This window comes from Lutra lutra, chromosome 3, assembly GCF_902655055.1.
Source record: "Lutra lutra chromosome 3, mLutLut1.2, whole genome shotgun sequence".
NCBI lineage: Eukaryota > Metazoa > Chordata > Mammalia > Carnivora > Mustelidae > Lutra > Lutra lutra.
In genome coordinates this window covers 87,545,001-87,559,570 of record NC_062280.1, presented here as the reverse complement: position 1 = coordinate 87,559,570, position 14,570 = coordinate 87,545,001, and the positions used below count along the sequence as shown (strand labels likewise).

General features: G+C 36.9%; 1 protein-coding gene across 4 annotated transcripts in view; it reads right to left on the bottom strand.

The window, feature by feature from the left end:
• ZEB2 (zinc finger E-box binding homeobox 2) overlaps positions 1–14,570 on the bottom strand; it is a 135,676-nt gene that overhangs the window by 39,031 nt on the left and 82,075 nt on the right. For all 4 annotated transcript variants that reach the window (XM_047722432.1, XM_047722434.1, XM_047722435.1 and 1 more), the window contains exons 3-4: positions 6,375–6,632; positions 1,440–1,511 (exon numbers count right to left, since the gene is read on the bottom strand). In XM_047722432.1, coding sequence (XP_047578388.1) covers positions 1,440–1,511; positions 6,375–6,632 — 330 coding nt within the window. The remainder of the gene's footprint in view (positions 1–1,439; positions 1,512–6,374; positions 6,633–14,570) is intronic.

Genomic DNA, 14,570 nt, shown 5'->3' with positions numbered 1-14,570 from the left:
ATTATTGTCCTTTTATATGAAGTTATTTTGGCTTGTTGGTACCCCTGCAACATAGATGATTAAACCTGGAAATATTCTTAAGAAGCAATTAATGTGATCTATTTATTTTTCAGGTGGGGATACTAGGTTCCAAAGAGAGTAACTGATATTCCTTAGGTTACAATCTGGTTATTGCCAGAGGTATACCTGAAAACCAGGATTAATCTTTCTTAATTCTATACCTTTTCCCTAATCCTATATTGCACAGTTTCATTTTTGTACCTGAAATTGACATACTCAAATGAGAGAAAAATTACAACAGTTGTTCATCATTTCTCTTATTTTACACCCAAGAAAGTGAATTAGTGCCTTGTAAGTTATTAATAAGGAATTCTAAATAGAAGCACAGCATGAGCAGTTTATTATGATGTGTATCAACACAAGGGAGATATGACTATCATCTGAATTATTCACATTTCTAAAACTTCATAAAACTGTGACTTTTTTTCTCATTGGTGACTTGAGCGGATATACTGCTGTGATTTTTTGTTTTGTTTTGTTTTGGAAGATAACTTTACACTGGGCACCAGGTAAATATTTGTAATGGCCATGTGAAGGATTGTTTATAACACCAAAAATAATTAGCCTTATCCAGAAAAAGAGAGATAAACATAGTGAGTCAATGTACATTTGCAGTGGTGACGTGAGAATGTGAGGGCCGGCATCATTCAGTGTTGGGAGAGGAACATAGAATGTCACAAGTGTCCTGAAATCCCATTCCACAGCAGTTGCAGACTAAGAAGAAAACACTGCTTACCACTTTCCTACTGTAATATTTTTGGCTTCAATAAAAAGAAGTGAAATTGCCAATTTTCTCTAAAACTTCTGCATGGAAAACGTTATTTAGAGGAGGCAGAGGGTACCAAGAATTAAAAGTGAAGAAAGAATACACAGGAGCTCAGATGATCAATTTTTGTAAGGAATGTTCATGGAAATTTGGTTTGTCTTCCTGAAAAAACATTTACAATCTAAATTACAGCATATCATTTGAATTCTCAATGACTACTATCAGGCGGTAGCCAGGAGAGGCATATTACATTCTAATTTTGAGATTATTCATGCAGTCTTTTAAAATAAAAATTACTACCAGAAATTTGCCCAACTCATGCGTTTAAAAAAAAATTTATGTATCCAGTTCAGTTGTCTTAACTTTCACAGGCAAATCAGGGGTTTAAGAATGAAAAATATATTTGCTGAGAAAAAGAAAATACATAAATAAAGTAAAATAAAATAAAATAAAGAGAACTCCGATTTGAGACAAAATCAGGAAACTTGTAATGTTCTGACTTAATCGCTAAGTCATGGAGCTACAGATGGATGGGCCAGAATTTCTCTTCCTGACTCACTAAATCCGCATGACACAGGGCAAGGATGATCTTGGCATGGTAAACACAACTTACCTGTACCATTGTTAACTGTGGTCTGGATCGTGGCTTCCGGCCCCATAGTGTCATAGTCTTCCTTCATTTCTTCTGTGGGGGAAAATTATCTTTAGCATTTGAAAACTGTAGAAAGGCTTACTATACTAAGCATGCCAACCACAGGAACAAGGAAGATTCTTTTAAAGGAAACAGAGAAAAGGCTTGTTGTAACCCTCTAAACAATAACTTTGTTCAGGCAATTGAATGACTCCAATAGTGCTAGCTACACAAGAACTTATTTACTTTAAGCATTACTGCAAGCTGTGAAAAACAGAGGTGCTTATTTGGGACAAACGAAGGGCTTTTCTTCCGGTGGCAGTTCTAGTGACAAACAGGGGAAAGATATTATTTTTTCAATACGAGTCAAAAGCAACTAAGTATTTGTACTTAGGAAGAGGCATGCCAGCTGCTGGGTCTCTGGTAACTTGGGGTGATTAGTGGCCAGTGAGCATTTCATGCTTTTTCCCCCCTTGGAGGAGCTACGATGGGGCTAATCTCTGCAGGCGTATTTTTTTTTTTTAAACCTAATTCTACATATCAAAACTTGAAATTCCCAGTTTATAAAATAAGCATCCCAGAGGTATTTGAAAACACCTGTTTCACTGTTTTATGTAAACTTCTAAAACATACCTTCCCTAGGCCTTTCCCTACAACTCCACAAAGATCTTTCTTCCTTATCATTTATGCTCCAGCATATAACTGTAGCCATTTTCTGAAGAAAAATATATAGAGGTAAACAATAGCTCAAGGTGGTGATGAAGATGAAAATATGTAACACTGAGGTTGAAGATTCATAGGTGAAAAAAGGTTATTTTCCAGAATTGCAATGTTTTAAATTACGGAGAATTTGAAAAACAGGAGAGCTCTTGAATTTTCTGCCTCCCAAATTACAGAGTATGTGAGAGGGCAGAGAAGGACAGCTGACAGTTTAAAAAATGCTTTGAGTAAATAAATTAAACACGGACTTTTAAAAAATCGTATTTTTACAATAACCATACTAATGAGAACCAACCATGATCCAGGATAAATATCTCTCTGATCATTTTGCTTAAAATAAGAGAAACTTTATAAATAGGACTCTGTAAATTCCCAAATTTATCCTGACCATTCTTTGCTTATCTCATTCTAGTCATAATTATCTGGTAGAAAAACAGGTTCTAGCAAATGGTACAGCAAAATTAAAATATATGATTTACAAGTACTATCCTGCAGCCTATCTGTTTATGTTATCAGAACTAAAAAAGCCCGGGTCTCTTAAGGTAAAATACAGATATAAATAGATGCTAATTTAATGCTACTAACCATAACAGTCAGATGATTTGAATGGTATTTGTTTAAACCGTACAACCACTTTAAATTTGTTTCTGGCCCTGGACTTCTCTCTTACTTAAGGAATATTTTCACAGGGACACTTTGCATAAAACATTTAGAAGTTCAATATATAGCAATATTGTATTGTCAATTGTAATAATCGATCGGTTGAAAGGCTCCCTCATCTGATATTTTTATCAGTCTCTAGAAGGAATTAAATTAAGGTATTTCTGAGAAGTTCAGTACTGGCTATAAATATAGCTTTTGTGTCTTTCTTCCTCGCTCATCTCATGTGATTTCTGGTAGCCAAGAGTCAGAAGAATCATAAGTTTTCCATCTGAGAGATCAAGTCACTGAAGGGAAAACAGTTAACAGCACTCTTTTTTTTTTGCATAATAGTGGTAATGTTCAAGATTTCTGCTGTACTTCCTTCCTCATTGTCATTTTCTTATGAAAAAGTAAAGAGAAGTTACAGTAGATGGCTGCTTCCCAAATTATTAAATGCTAGGTATACAAATGTGTCGTTGGCACTCTGTGTGGATTGCATTCTGTGGTAATACCTTAGCTACAACCCTCTTTTACCAAAGATTATGCAAGTGAGATGGTGTCACTTTTACCTAGAATGTACTTGGCTTCAATTCACTGAGCACCAACGTTTCCTTTTTTTGAATTTTAGGCTCAATTTATTAAAATCAACACTAATCCTTTTCAGGTTTGTATGTGAAATACTGTGTATATGCCTATTTAATTACGTTTCCTGCAAATCCATTTTCAGAAGGACATAATAATCCATAGATTAAGACCATCTCCTCTAAATTTACAGGCAACCCTGGCTGTCGCTCTGCCTCTCGCCTAACCTTAAACATTTTCCGAGACAACTCTGACTCAGCACACTGGGTCTAAAACCACATAGTATATTTGTTTTTAAAACACTTGTAAAAGTTTGCATTTTCCAGTTACCCTTGGGATGAAGGTTTGTAAAAATAAAGAACACTTTCTTCCTTAAGATGAAGAATCCTTGAATAAGCAGAAAGAGGCCAAGATGCAGGTGATTTATTTAAGTCTGTGTCAATGATAATGATGTCATGGTTTCCAGCACACTGTGTCCACCCCATTGTGGGACGAAAGAATGTCAAGGACAATTCTAAACACAAAACTTTGATTGTGCTGGAACCGGAAAGGCACAGTAAGAGCTCCACCGCACTCTTCAGTTGAAAACCTGCATCCTGCAGACAAACTACAGAATGCATGTGAGAGAGAGCAAAGGAGAGGGGGCTTATCTCAGAGTCAAGCTATGTGCTGGGGTATGATGGTAGACATCCAGGCACCAGGGATAAAACACTACTAAATAAAACAGCACCAGAATTAGAATTATTGTCTATATTGTGTGTTTTGAACAATAAATAAGAAAAATATTTTATCAGAAGAAAAATGTGTTATCTGAGAGTCAGGATAAACAATGAGTAGCTTTTTAAGACCAATTTCTTTTCATTAGACATCAAGGCACCACATCAGAGCACTTTTGGAACAATAAAAAAAAGAACAATAAATCATTACTAATCATTAGAACTAGACAGGTAATAGCCGGGTAACTTTCTGGGTCCAAATAGCCAAATGAGATTAGGGATTTACATTTTATTTAATTATCGTGACTCCAGAATGCTAGTTTATTTACCATAAAGGTAAGAGCAAGGAACAGCCTGTTCATTTGTATCACAGGCACCATTAACTACAGGTGATAACAGGGTCTGTAATGCACTCGTATGGATTATTGTATATTAAAACATTTAGAATTATGATCCATGACCAGCACAAAAAGCTGCAATGATCACAAACTCCTACAGTTTGACATTACTGTTTTGGCTGTTTTCCAATTATTGATCTTAATTTTTTAAAATCAAACTTTTCTTTTTTAGAAGTTTGGGGTCGTACATTTGTTATATCTTTATTAATTATTCCTTTAAGGGTGGAAATTCTAGTAATTGGTCCTTACCCTTGATTTCTAGATATTAAAATTTAAAGCATCAGAACATTCATTCTTATAGCCCTGCATATCTAGTTCATTAACAAATATGAATAGCTAACACCAGCTCATTTAAATAGTATGTCTTACATGAGTTCTCGCCACACTCTGTTTCTGTCACACTGCTCCCAAGAATCATTGGCTCTTATTATACATGTAAATGGCTATCATAAAAATAAAAATTTCATTTAAGATTGTTAATGACTTCTGCAGCAGTCAGACTTCCTTTAATGATCATCCTCTGCCCCTAATTAAACGTATTTATCTTTCAAGCATCTTTGGCTGAGTTCTCCCTCATAGTTGAAAATCTAAAACCTTAAGTCTTAATGGATATAACGATAAATGTTTATGTGTGGGATTGCTGAGATCCGAGAAACCTTCACCGAAAGCAAAATTGGAAACAGAAAGAATACAAAACTTGGCACGGCGATTTAGGAAAACGAAAAACAAATACACTACACTCAAACTGCCATCGGTCTCCCCCCCCCCTTTTTTTTTCACATTTAATTTTCTTTAGGAGTGGAAGTGCTTTTATTATCCTCCTTCCAGTATACCGAACAATTACCCTGCCTAGGTTTGAGGCTCTATAGTCTGCGACATCACAATGGCATATAGGTAGACTCTTGTTCTTACTTACTTCCCTTCCCACCCACTACACCTAATTATAAAAATGCTATTGTTATTTATATCATTAGAGGAAAAAAAAAGGGGGGGGTAAATCATGACAGCTCTCATTGGGTCTTGGGAATAGAGATTTAAGGAGACACTATGGTTTCAACTGGAAGAGTCATTAAAAAAATTTTTTTTGCAAGCCACCTCACCAAGTAGAGAGGAGCAGAGGGAGTTTATGGGAATAAGATTAATTCTCTTTGATTCTGCTAATCATTTCATACCTTAGTGATGTTCCATCCTAAGTGAATTTTAGACCAAGACATTTCCATATGCTGAGTGGCATGTGAAGTTTTGGGTTGAACATAATTTATCTTATTTTTATGATAGTTGTCCTTGGTTGGGTTTTACTTCCCCAGAGATTCCCACCGAACAGCAGGAATCATTATCAAGTACTTAACTGTTGAATAATAAGAAAGCTACCTGACCAGGTGAAAGTGTGAAATCACATTCACACTTAACAAAGAGGAATGATTAGATGGTTGAATTACAATAGAAGGTGTCAGACAGACATAGAAACTACATTAAATTGATAGTTACTTGTCTGTATTGTTATATAACTTCCAAATTGATGTTAGCTGTGCATTTTACATTTGCTTCCATTTTGTCCCGAAAGCCTAGAGCTTGCTCACGTCATCTAAACTGCACGTTGTAACCGGGGTACAAAGACTTCCTGTTGTGTGTTTAAAACATAGTTCATGGGCAACTTGTACCCAGACGGAAACATCATCTCTCCCTAAATGTTAGGGCTATAATGTGATAACGCTACTATCACTTCATCATCTGTCACAGCTTTGGTATCGCTATTCTGCAAAGAAATATTTTAATGATTCGGTCGTGGACGTTCCACTAGGTAGTCAAGATTAGTTTAAGATGGCACAGGAAGGGGCCACGTGGCCATAGACACTTACCTGGACCGTCGACAGAGGCTTGCAGAATGTCGTTGTTGTGCCAAGTATGTTCCACTCCACTCTCTCTTAGGTCATCTTCCTCTTCTTCCCTTGGCAACAGAGCTTGGCTCACGTGTGGGGAGGACTCATGGTTGGGCACGCTAGCTGGACTCCTCTCCTGGTCCAGAGGGTTAGTAATCCCGTCCTCCTCAGCAATTTGAAGCTTGTCCTCTTCATCTGTTTCTGAACCCGTGTCCACTACATTGTCATAGTTCACCACTGAAGAGAAAGCACAGAACACACACTCTCTAAACACTTTGTTGAAAAATATCAGTCACCCCTAATTGTTTAGTTAAATGGAAAATAATTAATATTTTCATAACTTAATTACTCAGCCATGTCAGGAAAATATAATTAATATCTTTCATGTTTTAGCATTTTTATTCTTATTCAATTATCACTGCGTACTCTTTCTGATTTTAAAGTTTCTTTTTCTTTGTTTTTTTTTTTTTGTTAAAAAGACAGGAAATCCTAAAAAGCAATGGTAGCACATATCCTCAAAAATACATCTATATTGCATATGTAAATAGACGCATGGCAAGTGTACTTTCGATACTCCAAACAAACTTATTAAATAGATATGCAATTGACAATTTTATTAGCTTAGTGACACAGTGTGTGCTATAAAATGTTGTACTATAAATACGACATGACTTCACTATATTAGCTGTGGTTTTATTCCTAGAAACCATAGACACACACACTCACACTCACACACACACACACACACACACACACACACAATGTCCATCTATTTAGTCAGTACACAAACACATCCACAAACCTGCTCAATCTCAAATGTTCACTGTTGCTTCTACGTCAACCGTCATGTGCTAAGGCCATTTATATCCCAATCTTTTAAGCAGAAAATGAGGAAAAGCCATATCTTCTGGGCCATTAATACCACTATTGAGATGTCTTCATAGTGCCATAATTACAGAAGATTTCAGAGTGACACGGCAAGACCAACACAAATGTTAAAATAACTCACAAGAACCGGCGGGCTGCTTTTGCAGCCCTCAGTCCCAGCAATGCTCAGTAGCTTTTCTTAAAATAGACAGCCTGTAAATAAGGTCTGTGAACTCAATTGAAGGTGGCTGTTTCTGAATTAGTCAGCCCTCACAGGCTCTCGGCCTACATGCTAGTACATAAATTGTCCACTTTACCACCAGACAAGAAAGATTAGAGTAATAAACACGGGGCATTAGCTCAGCTAGAGAAACACACCAGCCGTTACGCACACACAGGATTGCCAAGAACTGTTAACCCAACTCTCCAGAAACACACACAAAAAAACAAGTTAGAACCATGACATCATGGGAACAAGAGGGAGAGAGAGAAAGGGGGGAAGAAAAGCCCATGGAAAAAAAAAAAAAGCGCAAACAATTTTCAGGTTCATTTTGATTTCTCTGCGCCTAATAAAGCAATCCTCCGCTAAGTTATCAACTGAGCTATCTCAAGTGGCTCTTGCCAGCTATCGGATTATACAAAAGTGGCAGAAAAGGAGGAAAAAAATGAAAAGGATTGTGTGTCAGGTTCATAATGCTTTTGGAGAATTCTGGAAACATGTCTAGTTACAAATTTTAGTCAGTCATATCTGTTTGCTTTGACAGGTTCCCAGGGAGTAAAAAAGGAACAAAAAGAGAGAGATTTTTTTTGTCATGTGAGGCTGGGGACAAAAAGATTACACCGTGCATATCTGCTCATAATATGATCTTTGTATAATCCGCGGGTCTGCACTTGCCTTCGGAACAACTGCACAACAGGTGCAAATTAAAATGAAAACGGCAGCGGAGCCGGGCAAACAGAATCTGCTGACCTGGTTTGAATACCAATTGACGGGGGAAACAAAACCTTTTCAAGAGGTGTGACCACAAGGGCTTAGGCAAGTTCAGGCTGGGTAATGCCCTCAGATCTACAAAAAGAGAGATATTCTAACATCTCTGCTCTAGCTGTGTGGTCCAGATATACCTTAGTACAATCAATAATGTGCTCCTTTTTTTTTTTTTCTTCCCCCTGGTGACTGAGATTTAACCATTTCTTAGCAACAAGCAGAAGATTCTTTACAAATTTTCTGAACGCTGAGTTCGGGGCGGGGGTGGGGGGGGCTGGTGAGAGTGGGGGGGTGGCTACAACAAAAGCTCCTAAGGCCTGGGAAGCTTTCAACCCACCTCCTAAAAACTGATCTCTGGGCCCAGGAGGAATAAAGAAAGGTCCAGAAGGAGTGAATAAAATTATCTAAGGCTGGACAGGCATTAAAAGGCCTTTATCCTGGAAAAAAAAAAAAAAAAACCATGCCTTTTAAGGTCTTTTTCTGCATGGACCACAATATCCCGTGTGACACGTGAGTGTTCCTGCAGCAATACAATTGAAATATTTTCTTGTGTAAAAAAAAAGAGAGAGAGAGAGAGAGAAGGAGAGAGAGATAAATGATTTATGAACAGCCCTTGAGGAGTCCCAAATATCAGAACAATCTAAACAAACAATGAAGTCATGTCTCACCATATAGGGTCAGAAGTACAGCATCCATCACCTTCACAGGCCAACAATACTTCACAACCTTTAGGGTTCTCGCTCACAAATAGTAGTAAATACTTTTAAACTAAATAAATAACTGCTGTCAAGTTCACTTACACAAGCAGTATGCCATCTTTTCCAGAGCTGTTTTAACTAGGATATCCATTCCCATAGCCATTGTGTTGGGATCCTACTCCCAACAACCCCCCCCTTTCTTTTTCTAAATCCAGGTAAAACAATTCATAGCAAAGTTAGTTTTTTGTATCTGAATTCAGAGTAGATCCTTTCACCCTGCTCTTTTTGGCTGACCTTCAGACAATCAGAATTAAACCCCTTAATATGGACCTCGTCCTTCCTGCTCCTCACTTAGTCCTCCCCATTTCTAAATCCTCGGGATTTTCCTTTAAATTTTTCTCTCGAGTCCAGTCAGTGGATGTCCTCGTGTAATTACTGGAGAAATTTTCACCACAAAATATTCTTATTTTGGCCAATAGAGGGTGGGTTTACCCCCCTTTACATTGTGGCATAAAATAAGCTCATTTTCCCATTTGTTCCCGTTTTCATCCTTTGCCCACCATCATCGCCATTGGCATTAAGAGATCTTAATAACACAGCTTTGTCTCTGCAAAGAAGAGATTCGATTTTGTATGATAACTAATGTATACTGGTTTTAAATGAGGGTCACTGGGCAGAATATATTAGTCTATCGTCTATTTCTGAACTTACGATACATATTTTTTGCTCAGCATTCAAAAGCATCAAACTGCCTACATAACGTACCAAAGTTCTATTCCATCCTTACATTAGGTCAAATAAGCCATCCTTTGCATGAGCCTCAGCAAGATTTTATACATGTATTGGAGCTACATGGCTGGCAGAAAAACAGACAGTTACTTCAAAACCACAAAGAAGTGGGAGCCCAAAGAATTCCTTTCTGCAATTCAATAAACAAGAGGAAAGATGTACTGTTTGCTGGCTCAAAATAGACACTAATTTTACATCTGTCTCTGAGGCACAGCAAAAAGCCAACTAAAGAGCAGTAATAAATGTCCAAAAACAGCATCAGTATCCAAAACTCTCCCAGTAATCTTCAGAGGAATTAATTACAATTCTGTGTTAACAGTTGCATTGGCAAAATGCACCCATAATTATATACAGGTACTGTACTGTATTACAGGGAAATTTGCCATGTGATACCATGTTTACATGATAATTGATGGATAAGATAAAACTATTTGCATATGAAGTGCATATGAATTATTGGCATGGCTCTCCATTTTATGTGGAATCATATTAAAGTTTCATTTTCTCTAAAACTGTATGTGTAATATGGGGTTACCAAAGGGTATAAAGCTGATACTTAAATTTGCTTTATAGCAAATGGGCCTGGAAAGATATATCTGAATATGCATTACTAAAAACCTATATTTAAATTCTTCATAGTTTATGTATAATAAGCATTATTTTCACTTCAGCAGATTGCATTATATTAAATCCTCTCTATTCTTCTTTCTAAGTAAACAATACTCTAAATTGTATCACTATACCAATTAATTTTACAATCATATGCAAAACAAATAATGGTTTCTCTTTACTGTCTATTGGCATAACTTTTCTTTTTTTCCAGATTTTTCTATCCTGGTGACATGTAACAGAACAGTAGCAAAATGTGACATTTTTATAATGTCCATACCTGCCGGAAAATTTCAGCATTGCAAAAATGGCCTATCATAGCATTTAAACATTGCTGATAATTAGCTTGACATTTGAAATACCAGAACTGTTGTTTTGAAGATGCCCTATACAACGTTACCTACTAACCCCTTTTCATACTTATATGCTTTCTCTACATTATTCTGTCAGTTGGAGTACAAACAAGATATCAGTTGCTAATGTATTAAAATGAAAAAGAACTGACGTTAAGGGGTAATACTTCATCTTCACCAGAAGCACGAGTTGGTTTTTGTTTTTGTTTTTTGATGTAAAGGAAAATTACATATGCGGATTATAGACAGTTAGTTGTTAATAAGGTGGTCAGTAATGATTTTCTATACGTCCATTCAAGCTAAGTGTACCAATAAATCTCTCAATGTGATGGTCGAACATTAATTAAATAAACCTACAATGTGTAAGTCCAGAGGATACATGGATGCACTATTCTCACCTCAGGAAGCTTACTATCTATTTGGAGAAACAGAATCATAAAGCTGCAGTGCTAAAAGGCCACTTGAAGTCAACCCTCCACATGTGACAAAGAAGGTGAGGTCCAGTGACTCTCCTAAGTCCCTGCAGCCTGATGGTGGCAAAGCCAGTGCTAGAAAGCACGCCTTCAAGGGTACGACAGCCACAAAAAATCACACAGTATTACAAATTCCCAATGAAGAATGGAATCTACATGTAAACTCCACATGATCAGAGTAAGGAAATGAAAATCCCCGGGACTTTTGGGGATTTTCACAATGCAAAATAGAGATTGTTGCTTAATTTTGAGTTGTTATGATGAATGTTACTTTCATGGATCCCTTTGATTTGAGTTATAGAAGAACCAATTTGATCAACTACCAGAATCTAACGATACACCCATGTTTCCCACAATAGTTTGGAAACAACAGAAATAAAGAGGCAGTTCCCGGAATTATGAGCTTGAAGACCTGTCTTCTCATCCCAGTCCCAACATGTAACCAGCTGTGTGGCCTTGGTCTGTCATCCAAGGAAACTTGATACAAATGGGTAAAATAATGACAACATGTTCCCTGTCTGTGAGATTGCCAGAAGGAGCCTACAAACTTATATGTGTGATGGCAACAATGTGAAGTATAGAACACTGATAATCACTGAAATAAAAATAAAGATGGGACCACAGGGGTGCCTGGATGGCTCCACCAGCTAAGTGTCCCACTCTTGGATTTGGCTCAGGTCATGATCTCAGGGTCATGGGATCGAGCACAGAGTCTGGCTCCACACTCAGTGTGGAGTCTGCTTGAGATTCTCTCTCTCCCTCTGTCCTTCCCCTCATCATGCACTCCCTCTCTCAGATAAATAAATAAATCTTTAAAAAAGTGAAATAAAATAAAGATGGGACTATTGCTCTAGTGTCTTCATCTCCTACCACAACGTAAGTATAGGTAAAAAGAGAAGATTTGAACACATGGCAGTCACAGTTTTGGTGTTGGCCCTTCTTTTAAAAATTAATTTGCAAAAGTGTCCTAAGTAGTAGCTCCATGATGGGTAACAGTATGCTTAATCCTGCAGCTAATACTTGATGGAGACATGTAGCCTTATTTTAAAAATGTCTCTTCTGATTATAGGGCTTAAAGTTTAAAAGAACTCCTTAGGAATTTTATGAGTCATTTGGTTTCCTGAATCTCTTAGATGCTTGGAGATCATTTATATTTGAGCCAATGGACTAATGGCCTACTTGCTTTCTTAAAATGTCCTTATGTGTAGTAAGTGTTCGTGGACATTCTAAGACCCTTCACCTGAACACTAGCCCTTTATTCCTCCCCTTTCCTCCCAAAGTTCGATTTCCAGGTACAATGTTACTGAAGACAGGATGCAGCAATTCTTCCAGAATTTTTATGCAGTTACTTGTTTTTCCAGGGAGGATTTATCATCAAGACCCCTTCTTGATCACTGTTAACTTGTTACGTCTGCACTTGGATGGATGAAGATTATAGGACTAAATTCAAGGGTCAATTTCTCATTTGATGAGGGGGCAGGGTCTCATGACAGATGTAACAAAACAAAACAAGTTCACACAAAAATTTTCTTCTGAATTTGACTATGTATCACTGAAATGCATGAGCCTTAATTTCCTGATTTAAAAATGGGAATAACTTTATCACTTGGGGAGGCAAGATTAATTAATAGTAGAAAGAAGGGATCATGCTAGTTTGAAATATCCCTATGGAACGTGCTCTCCAGCACAAAACACTGTTATAAAAGAACAGCTATGAACATACCATAATCAGCCTTTATACAAACTAGCTTGGTCACTTTAATTTTTTATCCCAGGAACATTCAAAGGCATTAAACCCGCATTATAAATTAATGAGTTGTAAAATGTCAGCTGATAAAACAAAAGCAGTTTTGAATGTAGGGATAAAAATGTTTCCATTTCAGATTAGCTATGTAAAAAATATGCATATTAAGTGAAATGAGAGAAGAATTTCTGCAATCCCATGGTTCCAATGTGGAGGGGCTAGTTCGGACAGTCTTTCAGCTTCCTATTGTGGGAACATCCTGGGAAGATGGCAGCCACTCATCCCCTCTAGAAATGCTAGCAGCTTCCCTGTACCTGGAGGAGCTTTCCAGTTGCACTGTGGTAGTGATTAAAAAAAGGTTAAAATTACCATAAATTTGCTGGGGCTCTGGATAAGCTCCCACATGCAGGTAATAACATCTTAGTTATGTACTTTCCCCCTTGAAACCTCTTCCTTAATATAAGAAGTATAAAAATAATGGCAAATAAGAATAAAAGTAAGGATCCTCCCTTCCCCAAACTATCATAAAAACAGATATTGGTCAGAGAATTCACAACAGTAAATTCATTTATCTATCTATCTTTCTTTCTTTCTTTCTTTCTTTCTTTCTTTCTTTCTTCTTCTTCTTCTTCTTCTTCTTCTTCTTCTTCTTCTTCTTCTTCTTCTTCTTCTTCTCCTTCTTCTTTTTTTTTAAACTCTGTTATCTTTCAGGAAGATACCATAATCTTGGGTCACAGTGTTCTGAGTGAAATTTTGCTTACTCAAAGACTTAATAGCTGTTTATTGTTTTACAAAGGTAAACATATTAGGGTTTTCCTCTATATCTAGAACTCATAGTGGTTTTGATTACCTTACTTAACTCCTACCAAAGGAAACTAGTCATTGTACTGATGTTTAAATACACATGCCCCTTGCCTCTCTTTTCACTGAGTTTTTGAGGTTGTAGCTTCTATCCCTTAGAAATTTTCTCAGCTTTACTTTCTGTCTACATATATAATATGCTGACACTCTAAGGATATAGTATTTAGCTAAACCGTACTTCAGAACACGAGTCAATAATTCCCTTTGAAGGCTAAAGAAAAGCCTAACAACACCTTCCTCAGCAAGCCCAGTGTAATGGTATATTGAGGAAAGGCCCCCAAACAACAGCTATACACAAATATTTCTATTTGCATTGTACATCTATTTGCCAACAATTCCATAATGCTTTATGAAATACATCAAGAGAATATGTGTCTCCCAACAATATGTCCGAAGGAGAGAAAAGATTTGGGAAGACTCTCTAATTATCGAAATCCATGATCATTCAGCAACTTGCTTTATACCCACCGTCAAAAAGAAAGTATTACGAAACTATACAGAAAAATATGCTTATTATCATGCCTGAAGGATATTCAAGAGGAATGTGAAAATAGCTGTAATTTATTTAGGACCCAGAAGTATGAAATAATAAGCTTCTGAGCCATCAAAATTGTTTTGGAATTTTTTTATCTGACATGAGGGCAGACCTTGTCTAGCTTTAAGTTTTATAGTAATAAGACCTTGGAAATAAAACCTTGAATAAACTGAATATAAAGAAAGGGGAAATGTGTCCTTGTGTAAATAGATATTGTGTCTATCACCTTCCTCTGAAAAGGTTACACAACTTTCAAAGCCC